This window comes from Leptidea sinapis, chromosome 10 (assembly GCF_905404315.1).
Source record: "Leptidea sinapis chromosome 10, ilLepSina1.1, whole genome shotgun sequence".
Classification (NCBI taxonomy): domain Eukaryota; kingdom Metazoa; phylum Arthropoda; class Insecta; order Lepidoptera; family Pieridae; genus Leptidea; species Leptidea sinapis.
This window is the reverse complement of record NC_066274.1, coordinates 5,594,513-5,616,898: the sequence shown is the minus strand read 5'-3', so window position 1 is coordinate 5,616,898 and position 22,386 is coordinate 5,594,513. Positions and strand designations below refer to the sequence as shown.

The 22,386-nt window shown below is 35.7% G+C and overlaps 1 protein-coding gene across 2 annotated transcripts in view; it reads right to left on the bottom strand.

Moving 5' to 3' along the window:
• LOC126966408 (probable E3 ubiquitin-protein ligase RNF144A) overlaps positions 1 to 22,386 on the bottom strand; it is a 153,675-nt gene that overhangs the window by 105,328 nt on the left and 25,961 nt on the right. Inside the window, exon 3 of one of the 2 annotated variants that reach the window (XM_050810427.1) lies at positions 20,462 to 21,227. In XM_050810427.1, coding sequence (XP_050666384.1) covers positions 20,462 to 21,187 — 726 coding nt within the window. In that variant the 5' untranslated portion in view covers positions 21,188 to 21,227. Of the gene's footprint in view, positions 1 to 14,625; positions 14,767 to 20,461; positions 21,228 to 22,386 lie in introns of those variants that run through there. The other variant, XM_050810429.1, reaches the window with a different exon arrangement.

The following is a 22,386-nucleotide window of genomic DNA, read 5'->3' as shown; positions in this document are numbered from 1 at the left end:
TCATATTTCCCTCCCTAGTTGCAAAATATACTATCATTTGAATTTTGCACTGTATAAGACATAACTTTATCGAGTTTCATAAAAGCATGATATGATGTCTAAGTCAAGTCTAAAATGATTGGAAGCGATCTGCAAACAATTCTTGCTATGTCGATGCGTCACTCGGACGGTTGGCTCAATTGGTAAGAGCGGCCAGACGGAGCCCGAAGGCGCGGGTGCGAGTCCGCAACGCTCGTAAATTTTGGTTATAATAAAATTTCTATATTTAATGTCAAAAGTGAGGGATATCACTTAATAATAATTACAAACAGTTTACATATACAGATGGATATCACCTGGACAATGAAATCAAGAGCGGCGATAACCGGTTAAATTGTATGTTCCAATGCACCTTACTAACATATTATCGAAACAACATATAACAGTTATATTGACAACCCTAGAGATTTCATTAAAATTATTATAAACTTGAGTTTCAAGCGATTCAATGCCAATATTGAATTTAATTTAAGATATTAGGTTTCAATAAAATTATCATCCGCCTTATTGAAAACAATATATTGTTATGGACGGCGCAAAAACAAATAAAAATCACGAGTTTTTTTTAAAGAGTTTTTTTATGATAATAAGGGACGAGACGAGCAGGACGTTCAGCTGATGGTAATTGATACGTCCTGCCCATTACAATGCAGTGCCGCTCAGGATTATTGAAAAACTCAAAAATTCGGAGCGGCACTACAATTGCGCTTGTCACCTACGATGTTAAGTCTCATTTGCCCAGTAATTCCACTAGCTACGGCGCCCTTCAGACCGAAACACAGTATTGCTCACACATTACTGCTTCACGGCAGAAATAGGCGCCGTTGTGGTACCCATATTCTAACCGGCATCCTGTGCAAAGGAGCCTCCCACTGGACTGGAGTTTCAGACCTCTAAAAGAAATCAAGTTGTAATTGAAAGAATCTATAAAAAGTAAGTTACTAACTGAAAATTCGAAATCAGTGCTGGACCATAAACAAACTATATAGTAACGTACAGACAAAGAGAACGCGCAAGAGAGAGAGAAACATATCAAACCAAATAACATCAAAATCACACAGGTCATGGAAATGACACTTAGGTACGTCAAAAAAAATCATTGTTGAATTTAATGCCAGTTTGTACAGGGTTGAGCTAATGAGAAGAACTGGAAAGAAACAAGAAAAGGAAAGCGAATCTATTGTTACTGTGACCTACTCAAAAATCTATCCATGGATACATTTGTTAAGTCACATGACATATTAACTGTTCAATGTACTCATACAATTATGAATTCCTCGGCGATTTCCACGTTGAAAACTTAAAACAAAACATGATTCATTGCAACGTGTGTGTACAAAGAGCTTACCTATTGTGGTACGAAACACCATTAATTTAGCACTCGCATGCCACTTGGCGTCCGGACAATGTTAATTATTATGTTAAGAACGCATCGCTAATTTTGCACTATAATATCTTATTCAGCTCTTGGGTTATTTTCGTATTTAAAGCCCAGAAGTTGCATCATCGCTCTTTGAAAAACTACCTACGAAATATAAGATTATAAATATTGTAACAGTTTAAATATATAAAATTTTGTATGCGTTTATTATGTTAAAAACTTTGGGACAATTCGCGCCATTTTAAATATATCTTTCGAGGGTAATATGAAATCACAGTAACTAAATGAGATGTTAAAGAAAAAAAAAGTGCAGATTGGCTTGCACAAAGTGGGTTTGGATCCGTCAGTCATTTTCAAAACATAAGCAGCGTAAGAACTAAAAACGATGTCAAAGCCAAAATTACCTGAAATTATATATCTAATATATAAAATTCTCATGTCGCGGTGTTTATAGTTAAACTCCTTCGAAACGGCTTGACCGATTCTCATGAAATTTTGAGTGCATATTGGGTAGGTCTGAGAATCGGACATCTATTTTTCATCCCCCTAAATGTTAAGGGTGGTTCACACCATTTTTTTTAAATTTGTTTGATTATGAGTCAGCATTAAAAAATACATACAACTTCAAATTTTCACCCATCTACGATCAACAGTTATTTTTGTATCGCGATTTTTAATATCGGCAATACAACGTTTGCTGGGTCAGCTAGTAGATATATAAAATTCTCATGTCGCAGTGTTTGTAGTTAAACTCCTTCAAAACGGCTTGACCGATTCTCATGAAATTTTGAGTGCGTATTGGATAGGTCTGAGACTCGGACAACATCTATTTTTCATCCCACTAAATGTTAAGGGTGGTCCACGCCAATTTTTTTTTAAATTTTTTGACATTTTTTTTTTAATTTATTATGAGTCAGCATTAAATACATACAACTTAAAATTTTCACCCATCTACGAACAACAGTTACTTTTGAATTTCGATTTTAATATCGGCAATACAACGTTTGCTGGGTCAGCTATTATAGATACAAAAAAAATATCGCAAGAATTGAAGATTTCCGCCGGGGCTCTTTCGAGTATCGTCACAGAAGACCCGAAGCTTGGTGCTTATCGCCGATGTACAGATCATGCCCTAAATCAATCTTAAAGAGAGTGGCTCGATCTAAATGCTTGCTATCCCGAAACGCGGGTGGAAAAGTACAGAAATTTCCTTAACACTTATAAAAAAAAAATCACAATTGAAGAGCACTAAAATAATAAAATTGACTAAATGCTCGCTCATAGGTCCAAGGAAGCTTTACAAAGTGGTCATCATAATGCGTCTGTCATGATTTGGTCCGGGGTGTGTTATAAGAGACCTTCGGAGAAAGCTCCATTATTAAACATTTTGTTATTTTTTAAAGTCAAATTTTACCCCACAACCTGAGAGTTGAACGTCACCGTCAATCGAACGGTTGGCTCAGTGGAAGAGCGTTCGCATGGAACGCGAGATGTCGCGGGTTCGAGTCCCGCATCGTTCAGAAATACTGTTTCCAAATTTAATTTGTGTGGCTTTCACTTTTGTGAAAAAGGATTGATGATTTCAGCCTGAGTGTATGAAGAAACTTTTGCATCTATCTCTCATGTTGTGGAACCTCTTAACAAAGCGCTTTGTAAGTCTAAACTTACCAACACGACTCCACACCTGTTCACAAGAAGTCAATGTTCCGGACGTTAAAAGAATAAAGAATTGCCCTCGTTTAGCCTAGGTCTGAACCCGTTGGGCCGAAAATTATGGTCAGCTTAAGAAGACACGGAAGCTCTAAAGGATATGCCGACATCGGATTAAGAAATATCTGAAACATGTGGTGACTAAATTTCCCATAAAACAGCGCGTAAATCCATAAGATTCTTAGTCGGTCAGATTAAATACTACACGGCCACATTATCTGTCAACCTCGCTGGAACGTGAAGCCCCCCACCGTTCACCTTTCACCCCCTCGCGCTCCCCTTTCACCCCTCGCGCTCGTCCCGTTGTGTCAGTACGGTTTGCATTTTCAGTACCGTTAGGTACATGTGATATTTTCGGGCTTTATTTTTGAAATTTTCATTGTTAGGGTTTAACTTATGTTATTAAAAGTTCTGTAGTGTCTGTTCTTCTGTGTTGCTATAATTAGTACTGCCCGAAAAATAAATACTTCTTTATTTAACCCAGATTCTCTCATTGATTTATCATCATTATACTCATAATAATCAGCATCACAACACAAAACCTTCACATCAATCTATAATAGTAAAAAAAAATATCGTTGGTTATTTATTCTAGTGATGCTTGTCCTGAGATAATGTAACCGGAATATAATACTTTTTATTCACTGCTAAGACTTCAATATATAAATATAAGTTTTATTAAGATAACATGAAAATCAAAGCATTTTTATTTTTAACTTAAGGCTAGACTTGGTATTTATGAAAGACGTCATCTGTCTGGCTTTTGCCGCCAACGTGACGCCCATCCTGTAGTCTAATAGAAATCCACGTGAATGCCTGACGGCATGACGTAAATCCCCTGGACTCGTGGGAGGTCGCTGGTGTGATACGCGACGGGTGTACACGATAGCGCCCTCACATATTAAAAACACATTAGAGACTGCAAAAACTTTAAGCCAACGATTATACAGGGTGTCCCGTAATCAGTGGACCAACGGGATACCCGTGATAGGGGTGGTCATCATCTCTCGAAAACACCAAATTTTACTGTTCTAGGGCCAGTAGTTCAAAAGATATGATTTTTTAAGCATTATTTTGAAAATTCTACCCTTATCAACACAAAAGTTGAAAAAAAATATTTTTTATTTTTATTTTGCCCTGTTTCTTAACTTAAGGTGGCTGAGGAAACATGTGTCTTCACAATTAAATCCATTTTTGTGAATAAATATTGCCAAATTAAAAATTAAAAACCAAAACATGCGCAAATATCAAATAACTAAATTTGCAACGTGATGTTTGAAGCAAGCTAGTGCAAAAAAAATGTATGACAGCCTTGCGGACCATTATTTAAAAAACATCTGCAGTTCATACTGATTCCAAAAAGGTATAACAATATTACATTTTACAAAAAAAATAACTTAATAACCAATTTTAGACTCCAATTGCGAGAAACATTTAAGCGCTATCTATTCTGAGAATTATTTTGTTATCGAGAGAGAGATAACACAATATGCTATCTCTTTCTCGCTCAGGTACCTTTTTCGTTTACGGGGTCCTATTGGCCGACGCCTATGATCCCCACACCCTAATTTTTCAAATTATTCTTAGTTTCATCAGAGACTTGCTCATAGCTCGTAGCTGCACACGTGTTTTTTACTTCGCTACCATTACGACTCTTTTTTTTGGTGACTGACGCTTGAATTGGACCTTGTTTGTCTTTGTGATTTGGATACTGTTTGCCCGGATTTTATAAAATGCCTAATACCTATACTCCTCGTGAATATGCTGAGATGTATTTTATTTACGGTCTGTGTAATGCAAACGCTCGGCAAGCAGCCCGTACGTATCGTGAGCGCTATCCTAATCGCGACCGCTATCCGGATCATCGAATTTTTCTCGAAACAACGTGGGAAGACCTAGAAGAGTCGATGAACTTCAAATACTGGCCGAAGTGACAGAAGAACCTTCTACGAGTGTTCGTCGTATTTCAAGACGTACTGGTATAGCAAAAACAACAGTACATCGCATTTTAAAAAGAAACAGTTTATACCCTTATCATATTCAACGAGTGCAGGCACTATTACCTGCTGATTATCAACGGAGGATAGATTTTTGTGCAGAGATGCTTCGCCGATGCCGACAAGATCCACTATTTTTCAATTCAATATTATGGAGCGATGAATCGTGTTTTAAAAGAGTTGGAGTGTTTAACATTCATAATTTACATGAATGGGCTGTTGTGAATCCACGTATTGTACGAGAAGATAGATTCCAGCACCAGTTTGGAGTCAATTTGTGGGCTGGAATCTTAGATGGTAAACTTATTGGTCCATTTGAGCTCCCACCGAGGCTTAATGGTGCTCGGTACTTGCAATTTTTAAGAAATGACTTAAGTAATTTATTAGCAAATGTACCACAGGAGGTATGTGAGAGGATGTGGTTACAGCATGATGGCGCACCCGCTCATTATTGCAGACAAGTGAGGGAATATTTAAACGAGTCTTACCCAAGTAGGTGGATTGGACGAGGAGGTACAATCCCATGGCCAGCTCGATCACCTGATCTTAATCCATTGGATTATTTTTTATGGGGATATTTTAAAGAATCCGTATATGAAACCGTTAACGATAACGAAAGACAGCTAAGACAAAAACTGAATGTGGTGAGTGAAAAAGTCAAAAATAATGAAAGGGCGTTAAAAAGTTTAAAAAGAAATTTTATAAGAAGATGCCGGCTATGCCTTAGAGTAAGAGGAAGACATTTCGAACATTTATTATAAGAAATAAATAAAAAAATTCTAACTATTTACTTTTGTTTTATTGTAAATTCCGCCAAGAAATTGCTATCTAATGTTGATTTAAAATAATTATTGTCTTTTATTGTTTCACAATAATGATTAATTATACCTTTTTGGAATCAGTATGAACTGCAGATGTTTTTTAAATAATGGTCCGCAAGGCTGTCATACATTTTTTTTGCACTAGCTTGCTTCAAACATCACGTTGCAAATTTAGTTATTTGATATTTGCGCATGTTTTGGTTTTTAATTTTTAATTTGGCAATATTTATTCACAAAAATGGATTTAATTGTGAAGACACATGTTTCCTCAGCCACCTTAAGTTAAGAAACAGGGCAAAATAAAAATAAAAAATATTTTTTTTTAACTTTTGTGTTGATAAGGGTAGAATTTTCAAAATAATGCTTAAAAAATCATATCTTTTGAACTACTGGCCCTAGAACAGTAAAATTTGGTGTTTTCGATAGATGATGACCACCCCTATCACGGGTATCCCGTTGGTCCACTGATTACGGGACACCCTGTATATGCATAACTCGATGATGAATACATATTATATCTTCGTTTTGTGGTTTAAACGATAGGGTTCATCTGTACAAATAAAGTAAGAGAGTTGTCCAGGTGCATTACAGGTTTAACTGGTGACCCAAGGTCTGGCAAGATACCTCAGTATGTTGCCAACTTCATGGGCAGCTTACATGCCAACTGGGAAAAGATTGATATTTATTTATCTATTTACTATCGTAAGCCGAATTAAAAGATGTGGCCATATATTGTAATATTTTAACATTCAGATAACGTTCACTGTTGGAAAAGGTCTAAGTTCCCTGATTTATAAGCTGTTAAATGTGTAAATTTTCACTTGAATCCGACGATTTAATAAATATAAAATAAATCACGTTATTTTTTTTTCCGTTAAGTTTTATGGAATCAACTGCCGCTTACAGCATTCACAAAAATTCACATTCCGAAGCGATAAAGCTATGAACAAACTCATACCTCAAAAGCTGGCAACACATCTCTTGACTTCTGATAGTTATTTGCAAACAAAACCATATCTGCATTGGACATATCAGATTCCAAGACATTATAAACTCATCTTTAATCAGTCTGTTTAATATTGAAGTCAGTAATTGTTCCAGCAATAAATAAACCAATTCTTATGATAAGGGCTCTTTTTATACGAGTATAAGTAAAACGTAAGAATGTTTCGAAGTGAGTTTTCAGACAACAAAAATATATACACTGTTCATGGCGTACAAGTCAACTTCAGAAGTAGCTATAGCAATAGGGTATGCATCTGTGCGAAGTATGTTCAAGTTACTACTTGTACAGTCAGCTTCAAAAGTAACTATAGCAGTAGTAGAAAGTAAAAAATTCGTTGAATTTGGCGTTATTTTGAGAAAATCTTAACGTAATGATTAATGAGTATCTAAAGCGTTAATTCCGCAAATTTTTGTTAATCTACATATTCTGGACCTGCCCTTAGATGCAAACTAATAACACTTGGCGAATGTATCACTCAACATATTTATTCATAAAATTAAAAAGAAGGTCCTAAACCGTATATCGGAAGAACTCTAGCCCAAGCCCAAGCTCCAATTATCTGTCTAACGTAATCCGTGGTGAACTGTATTTTGTCTCTTTTATGCATAGCTATGAAGACAGCGACAGAATATATCACGGAATATGAATTGAAATGAATTTTGAAATGTAATACGGACATAAGCCGCTGTTCAAACATTACCAACCCGACCTTAGTTTATTCACAGTTTTCAGATATGAAGCCAGCTCGTGTGAAGGTAAACATAATAATGTCGAGATACTATGAATAACCTTTATTTGAGGTTGTACACATGTTCATAGACACGAGTACAAAATACACATTATTATACCCGTATTTAATACTAATAATACCTTAGATAATTTATAAGTCTAGACAGAGCCTCTGCTATTAGGCAACGCATGACAACAGGCCAGGTTTATTGCTTTAGTGTGCATGACAGCTACGTCTTACACTCGCGATTCGGCAGTCACTTTGTTTAAGTGTGCGTGATTTTGCTTTTTTTTATTATATAAGAGGGGGCAAACAGGCAACAGGCTCACGGGATGGGCAGAGGTGAGGCGACCGCCCATGGACATCCGCAACAACAGGTGTCAAGAGATGTTGATAATAGAGGAATTCCGAATTTTTCTTTTAACAACACTCAATCGCATATACGGTCGCTTTCGACCTATCAATTAGATTCCTGGGTTCTAATTCCAGCAGATGGAAGCGCATGTTTGTTTCCGAGTCATGGATGTGTACATGTATAACTATGTATATCATATATATTTGTCTTGAAATTATAAACTAAGTGCATCCTGTACTAAGGATAAAGTACAGATTGTACTTACCTTACGTTTTTATGCAATTTGTATTAACATCTGGATTTATTTTAAAATACAGATTTGTATATTTTGCAGTAAATAAGAACTTAACTAGACAATATTATGAGATTTTATAGACCTTTGGGCAGAACCGTTACTTAAGTAGAGCTAGCACAAACTGGCTGCCCGCGCCCAGCTAAAGAGATGGAATAGTAATTATAGGTCGGCATTCAAATATTTTTATTCAAAATCTTTTATTGAACGTCAAAAACTACCTACCACCTATTCGAAATAGACTGCCTCAGACCTGAGAAGAACGGGCACAAGAAACTCAGCGGGCTTTATTTTTTCATCGAAAAAATATGTTTACAAACTAATATCGAACAATTCAACTTATTATTTAATAGCCCGAGGGCGGTCGCTCCATTCCCAATCTGTGGTATCTTTATGTTATAGTACCAAACAAACGTTTTTTAACAATTCTTTTGAATAACGTAATACTTTTGTTTTGAACATTTTCTGGAATCATTTGTTCTTCGACGCGAGGAGGAGGAGTACATTTTTATTTATTTGCATGGCGGCCATATTGATGTCGTCACACAGAAGACAGAGTTTCTCTATCAGACACTGTCCTAAACAATAACGCTTACACGTACCCACAATTGGCACAATTAAAAATATTTAATAACTAAATACCTTTTGTTTATTTTTTAGTATCACCTCGATTGTCCGTAATGCATTATTTCAAAACGACGCACAAGAAACCTTCCCACGTCACCTTCATTGTTGAATTGTAAAACGTTTGAAAACTCTGTTGCAATTCACTAAGAGAAAAATTAAAAGTAAAGAAATCTTACAAAGCATTGTTGTGCCTGTGTGAATATTTAAGGTTTCACACTTTTCCTCGGTTGCCCTAAGCGAATATATTATTGCAAACGATAAAATGTATACATATATGCATAAAAATAATGATTTTGCGGTGATTTCACAAGCCCATTCTTCAAAGTTTATTGTAATTAGGTGCTGTTCCTAGCTGCTCCCTAGTACGGGCTCTTTCCATTTGAGCGCCTCCAAACAAGAGTGGCTCGAATGTACGAATTTAAAAAAAAATATTAAATAACGTTTGTGTGGTAAAGGTTATTATAACATAAATTGTATTATTAATAATACCACAGACTGGGAATGGAGCGAACACGCTCAGGATTTCAGGATTGTAATGCATATTTTTATAAAAAAAAAGCTCGCTGAGTTTCTTGCGCCCGTTCTTTTCAGGTCTCGGGCATACTATTTCGAATGGTTGGTAGTTTTTGATGTTCAATGTGATTTTAAATCCTATTTAGACTAAAAATATTTGAATTTGAATCAACGTGTTTTTGGCGTTACGAAGAGATGTATAAATTCTCTGTATCGTCTACCGTATTTAAAATATTAAGGAATGAATTGTTTGGGTTACTACCAGCAATCAAATTTCGCCACGTATATAAACAAAAGATCGACAGAAAACCTTCACACACCTACGAATAAGGTGTTGTGTTAATCTTGCACTGGGCCAGCGTGCTCCACTATGAACTACAGCCTTAAAAGAGTTTAAACTCAGGGATTTAGAATAAGTTAATAAAGTTTTACTGTTTTTATAGTGGGCAGGAGGGGGTGATTATTGAGTTAGCTACAAGAGTTTGGTGATTCCTGAAGTGATGTTGGTAGAAAAGCTTACAATTGAGGAACGACTCGTAATAATAATAACGACTCAAGAATCATTCCGAGATAAATTTTAATAAATTAATATTTTAACTGTAGCATCTCAATATATTCTTGATAATATTACGTATGTAGGTACATAAGCACATTAAAAAATTTACTAGAAACTATGATAATCACATTGTTAACACTAGAAACAAACGTAAACTTGTTAGGCCTACTACTGAATTCCTTCTGTTGGGTTTACTTTAACAACATTTTCCCAGAAAATGTACAAAACAAATGTGTTACAAAATTCAAAAGAAATGTTAAAAAACGTTTATGCGGTTAAGTTTACTCTAACATAAATTACTTTTTAATGATATCACAGATTGGGAATGAAGCTCCAGCCCTCAGGGTATTAACTAATTAATGTTTATTGTACGATATTATATGGAAAAATAAAGTGGCCCGCTGAGTTTCTTGCGCCCATTCTTCTCAGGTCTGAGGCATACTTTTTACACCCATGCTGGTGATATTCGACGTTCAATAAGTGATTTTAAATCATATATTGATATAAAAAAAATACTTAAATTTGACTCATAACCAGATGACAAGGATGATAGTGAAGTTTATAGAGCCCACCGTTGATACGCAACGCAGAGTTAAAATTAACTGCAATCTGTACATTAGCCAATTAGCTGTAGGCCTAGTGACCTTTATTTGAGGTCAATGAGTCTATTACCCGCGAGCCGAGCTAGCGTCATTTGTAACCGCCGTTTGCCGTAAGGAGTAAAAAAAAACAATGAAAAACAGTTACTATTAAAACGAACGACACACACTTGGAAATAGATATTTTCAAGGCTTCCGTTAATTGTTGTAAAATGCTAGTAAAATAACATTCTAATTGGTATATTATAATATTTCTGTATAATTTTTAATGTGTGCAATTGTTAAATAGTCATAAAACGAAATATATTAAATTTACCGCGCCAAATGTCAAAAGTGTAAATGCGAATATTTAATTAAACGGAGAGGTGGTAAAACCAGTGCAATCTGCTATATTTCTTGGCATTACTCTGGATTCTAAATTGCAATGGGGCCGTCATATTGAAGGATTGGCGAATAGGCTTACTTTTTTATTATTCTAACCATTTGCATTGCGATGAAAATATACGGATTGTGCTGGATTAACCGTATAGTAACAGTGGCAATTGCTACGGGCCCCACGCCAACGGGGGCCCGCTTCTTTAAACCCACTATCTCTTCATGAGCGTAAAAATTTGAGTGTAACTTATTAATATGTGTTATAATATTGAATTTTCTTGATGTCACAAAAACGTGAATCGTTTTATCTTTTCCCAATACTAACTTTTTCCAATATACATACAGAGCTCTTTGAAAGAAGTTGCTACGGGCCCCGCCCTTACTCAATCCGGCACTGGAAATATGGTAAAATGAAAAATACCTACTGTGCAATTTATGGTGTGGTTTTTGAACAGCAACAACAACAGCCCTATTTATAATAATAACTATAAATTACAAATAAACTCCATTCTAAGTTAAACTAGCCATAGCCTGTAGATACTATGGCTGTAAGGCAACTATATATTTAACATTATATATATAAATACCACTAAACATCTATGATTCGGAAACCAACAATACATGTTCAACGTAAATGAATACGATTCTAATGAAAAAATAAGCAGCCAAGTGCGAGTCAGATTCGCCCATTCTCCAAAAGTTCTTGTAGGTTTACGATTTATGACGAATTAAAAAAAACTACTAACTAGATCTCGTTCAAACCAATTTTCGGTGGAAGTTTGCATGGTTATTGTACATCATATATTTTACTAAGTTTCAACATTCTCTTATTTTAGAAGTTAGAGGGGAGGGGGGGACACATTTTACCACTTTGGAAATGTCTCTTGCGTAAACTATTGAGTTTACAAAAAAATTATATAAGAAAACTCAACAACATTTTTGAAAACCTACCCATAGATACCCCCCCACCAGGTATGGGTTTGATGAAAAAAAAAACTTTGAGTTTCAGTTCTAAGTATGGGATACCCCCAAATTTGCATTTTTGTATAAAAATCTTAATGCGGTTCACAGAATACATCTGCTCACCAAGTTTAAATAGTATAGCACTTATAGTTTCGGAATAAAGTGGCTGCGACATACGGACGGACGGACAGACAAACAGATATGAATATCGAAAAGGGTTCCGATTTTTGCCATTTGGCTTCGGAACCCTAATAAAAAACACTCCTCGCTGATTTGAACATTTCAACAAGTAACAATCTTGTTAAAGTCAGTAAAACGGGAGTCGCAATCAAGTGGCCCAAAATAGCACTAATTAATATAAAATTATATATCGAAATCCTGAGTTAATTGATATTGAGTCAATCTTTGTTTTCATTACGATAAGATCGCGCCGAGCGATGTAATTATCCACGCTACCATAAAATATATCAACATCTGATCAAAACTGAGACGTGTATGCGGTATGCTATGTACTTAAAAAGGCATTTATTTTCTCAAAATTGATTCCTTTAGAATTCTTTTTGATGTCATTTCTAATAACTACTAGATACTACTACCGCTTCGGAAACAAATGGCGCTCTGACAGAGATGCGAGAAGCGGCGCAAGAAGCTCTCCCAGCATTTTTTTTGCGCTCTTTTTAATCAAATATACAATATTGTATTGTCATTGCTATAAAATAATCAAAATCTAGTCCCGGGCTGTCCGATCATTTATATATTCAGCAGTGGAGTAATAGGATTTACGACAGAGCCATTTTTTTTATAAAACATTTAAATTTATTTATAGATAATGCCTGAACAGTGGCTGGGACTTTATTGTAGAAGTGTATACATTTACCCTTAAAGCTATAATGTATCTTATGAAGCCTACTAGAATTAGTTACAAACAATCCCTTATTTCTAGTGTTATAATAATGAAAATCACTATTAAGAGCAAAAAGGTGACGTGAAGAGAGTTCAAGAGAAAAAAAGCGGCCAGGCGCGAGTCGGACTCGCCCATGAAGGGTTCCGTAGCAGCAAGTAACATAATACAAAAGTTATATAGAAAGGAAAATGATATTAAATTATTTAAATGGAAAAGGCAAAAAATCCTTGCTCAAAATCATACAGTGCACTGAGCACTTTTTTTCTATTTTTGTGTGAAAATGCGGCTCACAGAATATATCCATTTACCAAGTTTCAACAGTATAGTTCTTATAGTCTTGGAAAAAAGTGACATACACTGACAGAGACAGACATGACAAATCTATAAGGGTTCCGTTTTTTGCCATTTGGCTACGGAACCCTAATAAACCTGCGAATAGATATGTATGTAATATGTGGGCATTCGACCTCGTTCCCCGTAAACAAAGATTTTCGAATATATTTTGCATTTACATTTTCATTAGAGCGAAGGACAGCAGCCGACATTGACGCGGCCCATTAATAAAATATTATAATTACAAATGTACACACAGATTACGAAGCGTTGCAAAACAGATTAGCTTACGTGTTGCAAAACTATGCTATAAATTAAATTCATATTAAGGTTTTAGTCGATCTTGTTCATTTTGAACTGAATCTTTGGCTCCTTTGCACAGAATGCCGGCTGGATTTTGGGTACCACAACGTAACCTATTTCTGCCGTGAAGCAGTAATGTGTGAGCATTATTGTGTTTCGGTCTGAAGAGCGCCGTAGTGAAATTACTGGGCAAACGAGACTCAACATCTTATGTCTCAAGATGACGAGCGCAATTGCAGTGCCACTCAGAATTTTTGTGTTTTTCAATAGTTCTAAGCGGCACTGCATTGTAATGGGCAGGGTGTATCAAAAGAACGTCCTGCTCGTCTCGTCCCTTATTTTCATAAAAAAAATGTAAAATTAAACCTTAAATTAAAGTTACAAATTAAACATTATATTTTGTCAAGGCGTTATTTTTGCAGATATAATCGAGGTAACGAATTGAAACTGTCAATCTTACTGCACTCAAACTCGAGCACATTTTTTACATAGTATCGCACTGCTAGCCAAAGGTCTGTCTACGAAAGGCCCACGTACTCGTATCTCCGCTCTGCCACCCCGCTTGATCGCTCGACGTGGCACAAAAGTCTTAAGACAAATGAGACATCTCCTCTTCTCTCCACTTGATCCATTTCCACCGAAGCCAATCGGAGAGGAGATGTGTAAATAACGAAATCGGAATGGTTATCAAAATACATCTTCTCTTCTCTCCGTTTTGGCCGCCTGCCCTAACACTAGTAGTTTTTAAGATAAGTTTTAGAAAAATATGTTACGTGTTTTTTTTCTACCAACATTCTAATTAGATTTTCTAAAAAAAAAAATATTTCTTTAATTTTAAGCGATGATTTTACAGCAGTTGGATTATACAAAAGGCCTACTATTGAGCTAAGCTGAGACAAAATAAACACGACCGTAGACCTAACGGCTAGGCGGTTGTACTTTCAAATATCTCCAGAACCACTCAATATATATGAACATACGTGGGGTTATTTTGGTAGGTATTTAGGTCACCCATCCCTGGGACACTGTTTAACCACCCCGCTATTGGATATAATCAACAAAAAATGCAGCAAAGGAAAAATAAGTCTAGTAGTATAAATGGATACAGAACGAGAACAAACCTTATCAAAATAAAAGTACACATAGACGACTAACTCACACCTCACGACACTCGGCAACGATAGCATTAGGATTACGGTTATCACCTAGCGTCATCACATCTCACTATCACCGGTGTCACTAACGGATGTGATGAACGGATACACGTGCGCTTCACTCAAGCGCGTACCGTACAATACGTAAACGAAAACACGACATACATATAAAGTATTAACATCGATACCATAGTTTTCCTTGATAACTCATTCTGACATTTTTTTAATTAATGTAATTATTCGGCTGTGCAGTCATAAGCAAATGAGTTGTGAGAGGTCTTGGATTTATGGATAGCATTACATTTTAACTGGGCTGATTGGTGGTTTTTTCAGTTCGCGTCTTTTAGTTGCTATTGGTAGCAATATAACAACATACACAGATAGATAATGTCGAGTGTATTTTTTTTATGATAATTATCATATCCCCTAATAGGGACAAGACGGGCAAGACGAGATTTCACGGCATTGTCGCTCAGGATTCTTGAAAAACCTCGAGACATAAGATGTTAAGTCTCGTTTGCCCAGTAATTTCACTAGCTACGGCGCCCTTCAGACTGAAACACGATAATGCTTACACATATTAATCGTTCACGTATACCCATACGTTTACCATACTCCATGGTAAACGTTTAAGCAAACATCACGTTCCTTTATTGACTGTTTCATATAAGCGTGGATCGCATTGATTTTATTTTATTACTAATATTTACTTTTAAAAAAAAGTCAAAATGGAAAGTTATGTGTCGCCATTACGGTTATTATTTTCAAGTGTGCTGGCATTTCACGGCCTAAATATTAGTGCCTCCTTCCACTTTACACGAACTCTTTTACATTAGATTCAGGCTACTGAAATAGACTTGTACTGTGTTCCCTGTACTTATATGATACCATTCCTCTTTAGTTGGAATATGTAGTCGATATTCCTACAACTCGTTTGGGTCGAGTTAGTAAGTCTTTTGTTGGGCGATGTATATGCTCCTACAATATGATCCCAGAAAATGTACAAAAAAATGTGTTACGAGATTTAAAAGAATTGTTAAAAAATGTGGGAAAGGTTACTTTAGCATAAACGATTTTCTTAATGACACCACGGACTGGGAATAAAGCGAATTATAAATGTTTATTGTACGATATCACATTGTAATCCATATTCTTATATTTAAAAAAAAGCCCGCTGAGTTTTTGAATAGTGGTTTTTAATCCTATTTTGAATAAAAATATTTGATTTGGGTTGCAGTGAACGCTTGCAATGAAATATTCGAACATCTTTTATGTCAGCGTTGGTACTTACAATAAGGCCTTTTAAACTTACAGGGTTCCCAGAAAGGAAAATCATTTTTTAAAGACCAAAAAGTAATATTTTTTATAGACCAAACTTAAGTGCAACAACCCCAATACTTTCTAATAAAATAAATTATAATTTAGTCAGTAGGCTTCAATGATTTAACATGGTCTGTTAATATTTAAATTGCCGTCACACATTTCGAAATAGGAAGTAAGAGCGACATAAAAAAAAGGAAAACCGTTAACAATACAGCTCGTGTATTTAATATTTTCACTGACAATGACAAATTTGCCACCAAATTACTACGTTTAAATCATGAATTGGTTGCTTTCTTTGTGAGTTTAAACAAAATGGGGCTCATAACGGCTCGTATGAGTAACCCACCGCAGTCGGTTAGAAGGTGAGACCGGAGGTGACCTTTGGATGAAATTAACAGCCGACACACTTACCGACTTCTGAATAATAATATGTTTGTTGATCCTCATGCGGCAACAAAGAGTATTTATTTCCTTTGTTTAAAAACTTCAATATTTTGATTTTAGAGAAACAGTTGCAAGTATAATAATGTCATTACATGTTTGACATTAATTTGTTTTGAACTAGCTGTTACCGGCTTCCGTCGCAACTCTATGATCCAGACTGACACGTCGTACCTATACTCAATGAAAACGACTTTTCTTTGAGGCGCAATCATAAAACCTACAGAACTTATCGGGTTACCTGATGTTCCCATATTCTAATAAATCATATTAGAATGTCTAATATGATTTATTTAATAGTTTAATAACAACTTAGAATGAAAATTGAAGAGCCTTACGTTATATGGTGGCTCGTAAATATAAAAAAAAAACTCAATATAAGTAACGTGTCTAAGCAAAAACATATCCCACAGCCAGACGTAGAATGCAATGTTACTTAATTATCAAACCCACACCCTATTGATCGATAGGCATACAGTGGACTTCCTAGTCCTGAGTCCTTAGACAAAGAATAGTATGTTAAAAGTCATTTATTACTCAAAATTGATTCCTTTAGAATTCTTTTTGATGTCATTTCTAATATACTAGATATGACTACCGCTTCAGAAACCAATGGCGCTCTGAGAGAGAAGAAGTGGCGCAACGATCTCTCCGAGCATTCTTCATTTTTTTGAAATGAATAAATAAAATATACAATATTCTACTGCCATTGGTATTACTATAAAATAATCATAATCTAGTCCCAGGCTTTCAGATATTCAGCTGTGGAGTAGTATGATTTATGAGAGAACTATTTTTACATAAAACATTTTATTTATAGATAATGCCTGAACAGTGACTGCGACGTCATTATAACAGTGTATACGTTAACCCTCAAAGCTTTTATGTACCATATGAAGCCTACTAGTATTAGTTACAAGCAATCCCTTATCTCTAGTGTATATGAAAATCACTACTAAGAGCAAAATGTTGCCGATTTTTGAGAACGTTTATAAAATTTTCATAAATGTACTGACAATGAACAGCCCAAAAATTCAGTGAGGCTTCTCGGAGATAAGACAACAATAACAGAACCGACAAAGCTGCGCGACTCGACTATTTCTATACTAATATTAAGCTGCAGTGTTTGTTTGTTTGTTTGAACGCGCTAATCTCTGGTACTACTGGTCCGATTTGAATGATTCTTTCAGTGTTGGGTAGTCCATTTATCGAGGAAGGCTATAGGCTATGTTTTTTTTCAAAATTAGGGATACGTAATAAAATTGCTATTTTGTAACACAAGGTGTAAAATCGAAAACCTATTTTTACGTGCGCTGCAAAAACTATTGACAATAGAACAAAATGATGTACAGGCTATAATACAGGTAATATTTTATTACTTATAAAACTATCGCGTGAATTATACTTTATATGGCAAAACAACGTTTGCCGGGTCAGCTGGTCATAAATAAACACAACATGAGTCACGAAAGCACTTGTAATATAATACAAAATAATTACAGTCTAACAATAATTGACAACATGAATCATACACGAATAAAACATTTTCTCATTAAAGCAATGAAAATGTCAAACGAATTTCCATAAGGCACAGGAAAATCCGCTTAGATCAAAAACTTTTTCGATTACCTCTTCCTAAATGCTAGACTATTTGTATTGCAGCATTATTTGGATATAACGTTGATCAAGTATGCTCATTTCATATAACCAATTCCATAGAAAAATTACAATCGAGCATATACTATTAATTATCTTAAGAAGCTTACACCATTCCATAAAGGATAATTTTTACTGGCCAACTATGACGACGCTCAGAAACACACGATGTGTGGCTTAGACAAAAACTAAACTCATTGTTACCAACTCCAAAAATTTTAATGAAAATATTGTTGATGCGCTTCTAGGTGATTTCAGAGATTTCACTGCGATTAATATTGTAGATATTTTTCGCGTTAAGAGAATGAGAATAAAACATCATCTCGCATCACCAGCGAACGATTCTTGTTATTTATAAAATAGAAAAAAGAAACAAGCTGCTAATGCTATAGTAGTCTTATGATAAAATAATAATTATTGGAGCAAATCAAGGGAGAAAGAGAGGGATTGCAAATACAGGATAGAGGCGTTAGAACGTAAAAAATTGCAGTCATTACTAATCGATAACCATAACTTATTTACTTATCCACTCTTAAAGAAAATGTGAGTTCAGCACAGAAAGTAATATGAGCTAAGTATCTTCTATAAATCGAGCTAAAAAGTTCAAAAGCCGAGGTGAGTAATTTGCCCGTTTAATTAAACAAAATAATTCTAGAAAGTAAATGTAATAAAAGTAACTCTGTAATCTCAGATATCATCAAGAAGTTGAGTCAAATCTAAAGGTTTCTAATCAGAATCCGTACAACAGTGGCGCGGACGGTCACGCAACAAAACAGTCGAACAGCGAACAGTTTATGGTACCACGTCATCGTTCAGCATACGATAATTAATTATTTATACAACGGTTTTAGAACACGGCGAACGCTGAATATAAAACATAACGCTTATTGATCATGAATACTGAGGAGCTGCTCCTTGTTGTTGTGAAATCAGAGTGGAAACTAGCCATCAGGGTTACACAAGGCAGATCACTATACGCCACAAAAACTGTCCTCACCAAAGTGCAGGTATTTACTCAGTTTTAGATAGCAAAACAGGGAGCTTGAACTAATCAGGCGAGTGCTGTTAGAATTGATAACGGTCCAATTCTTTCGGATTTGTTTTGTTGGCATAGCGCCGAGACGTTGCATCATTGTGCTTCTTCACAATAAGCAGTACTGATTGGATTCGTACAACACTCGCACGGAAAACTGCGGCTGTTTTGCTTTGAGTACCACCCAAAACAACCGATAATGCTCCGTTTAAAAAAATGTAATGCATTGGTGGTGTAATATTCACCTGCAACATCATTAAAAGAATTTAAGGCTCCAAAAAAGCACATGACATGGCTATACTACAAGAGCCAGTTTTTAAAATGGTCTCAAACTCATTCGTAGTTGAGCAGTAATAACTTAGAATATCCCAAACAAATTGCAACGAAGAAACCAAGGTTATACTCAAATTGGGGAAAAATTATGAGGTATACGATGGTAAAACCCAAGAAACGATAGAAAACCTTAACTTGGTGACTGTAAATACGAGATTAAACAAAATCTACATAAATAATTATTAGCGTCATGTTGGATATCAAAAATGATTAATGTTGTTTCGGGTCAGCCAACCTAATGTTATAAGGAAAGGTAAGGGTTAATATGCAATTCTCTAGTCCCAATTTTTGCTAATATTAAAAATAAATCAACTTTTATCCGCCTAAGTTTGGGCTCGCAAAAGTATGTTGTTTATGTACTTCAGTCTGTTGAGTTTTAATTTGATGAAACAATGCTATAAAATTGCGCCTTTTATAAATATTGGCGATTAAGACTGGTATACTTTGTGAAATGCTAAAAAAATATATTTAAACGGTGACTACCGCTATATCCTTTCTGCTTAAACTAAAACCGTTATATCCTTTTTCCTTAAACTAAACAAAGGCACATTTTAGGCCCGTGGCGGTATTTAAAAATAAAGTTAATAAACGCATCTGAACTGTTTTTAATATTTTCAAGGGAGGCAGCAAATTTAATTAAATAGAAAAATATTCCAAAGGATTCTTCCGCACTAGCCACACAGTCACAGACAATTGAAAGTAAAAGTTAAATAAACACGTTTAAATTTAGTCACCATCACGCTTGCTTGACTGATATGAAACAGAACTTATTCAACTCGTCGATCACGTATACCGCGACCCAAAAAGCTACGCGTCTAATTTGAGAGCTGCAGAAAGTAAATGTAAAAATGGTTAATTCTTATTCTTTAATCGCCTAGTCTAAAGCGTGAGACTAAGCAACACGAATGGAAACTGGGTAATCATTATGTTTTTCTCCATCTAGCAATCTAGAATCTGCAACCTAGAAATATTCCAAGTGTATACAAAGATACCAGCTTATGTTAAGTGACATCTTACCTTTTCGTTGTCCGTCGGTAGTGTTCCATAGCCGTACCAACTTCTAGCTGGACGCAATTTCGGCTCCTCACGGGGTGAGAGCAAGCCGCTGCCCCATCGAACGACGCCCTCGGCGGCGGCAGTGACCCCTGGCGTTATCGGACTGCCGTTAGGAGATTTTGGCGACAGACCTTTCTCGGCAACAGGAGGCAAACTGGGCTTAACACATCCAGTCCGCCTTTCGTATATCCTCTTATAATTAGTATCGTCTATATCAGTCTCCAGTAAGCCCTTCTTATCATTACCTCGCTTCACATCCGCGCTTCGCTTCTCATCTTGCCTTTGTCTTTTCGATTCATTCTCTAACCTCTTCTGACTATCATTCGAATCTTGCCGACAAAGCAGCGCTTTCTTAACACTCTCACTTGAATCCTGTTTCGCGACCTTTTTCTCAGATTCCTTTGCTGCTTTCTTTTCTTCTTTGGCTAGTAGCGCCCTTTTGAGACTATCAGACGAGTCTTGTTTATTGATGTGTTTTCGAGGGCACTCTGTATTGAGTGAATCAGTGGTTTTCGATATGAGCAGTTTCGGGTAGTCATAGCCAGCATGTTCGTTGGACGGGGGATTTAGTTCGAGAGATCTGCGGTTTTTCTTCTTATCGACGGGCGCTATTTGAGCCTTGACGGGCAGCAGCCGGCGCGGCAGGAGGCTGCGATGGTCAGCAAGCGGGGACTCCGGTCGCAACATCGTTGGCAGCGATACGAGACTGCCGCTCACTTAGACACCCCTAAAACAAAGAAAAGAGCATAAGTTTACGATGTACTTTCCCTGTAACTACTACTATAAGAAATATTTACACACGAGTACAAATACTTTACTTAAATATTACTTTCAGATATTTTAGACTAAAAACACAACATCGACTTAGAAATAAAGCCACTTTTAATAGAACAGCCATGCGGATGCTACCCAATTTGATGTTATTAAATGGAGTAATTCAAAAGTTGTTTTATTTAATAACACCATGATCCAATACAAGTTATGACAAGGCAACATTACATACATATTATGAAGATGGCGAGCAAATTTACCGAGAATGCACAACCGTTACATTTCTTGACCATGTACGTAGCTACTATATACATTGATGCAAAACAAGTTTCGATATGAAAGCCTAACTATATTAAATGAAAGCACCAGTACTGTACGCATAAACTACATTATCAGACTCGCTGTAGAGACATCAGGCACATGATAAATGGAAGACCTAATCAATTTTTACGGAATTCGAGATTAATATTCGTACGGGTTAACTTCAGACATACAATTTTAAAATGTTCTCAACATACCATTTTTGTTTTGAACATACTTTATAATCCTTTGAAGACACATAGCTTCTTTCACAGGCGGATTGATTATTTTCGAGATCGCTTCAAAATCAAAATTATTTATTCATATATACATTATCGCTTATTGTATCTAAGCTTGCTTGCTAGTCACTTATGGCTCCTTATGAATGTCCAGTAACATATAATAATATATATAAGTAGCTAGGAACCGGTGCGCTTCACTTCACCTTATATAGTATTTGTTATACTTACAGTATAGATATATATAAAATTTCATATCAAAAATTAATATCTTTCTTTATTAGTTACGAAACTTGTAGAAGTTCAATCTTTCGTAAATTTAATTCAATGAATGATTCATACAAAAATAAATTATTAAATAATAAACATTTAGGGTCACGAATCAAAATAAACACCTATCCTATCTCTCAAGGTAGATAAAAACTGCACACAGTGTGCAAAATTTAATTAAAATCAGTTCAGTAGTTGAACTCCTAGTTCATCGCGGGCAAACAACGTGACATGAAATATTTATATATAAAGATGTCCCCCCTTATTCATAATGGTCCGCTAACTTTAAACAGCCGCTAAGGAGTG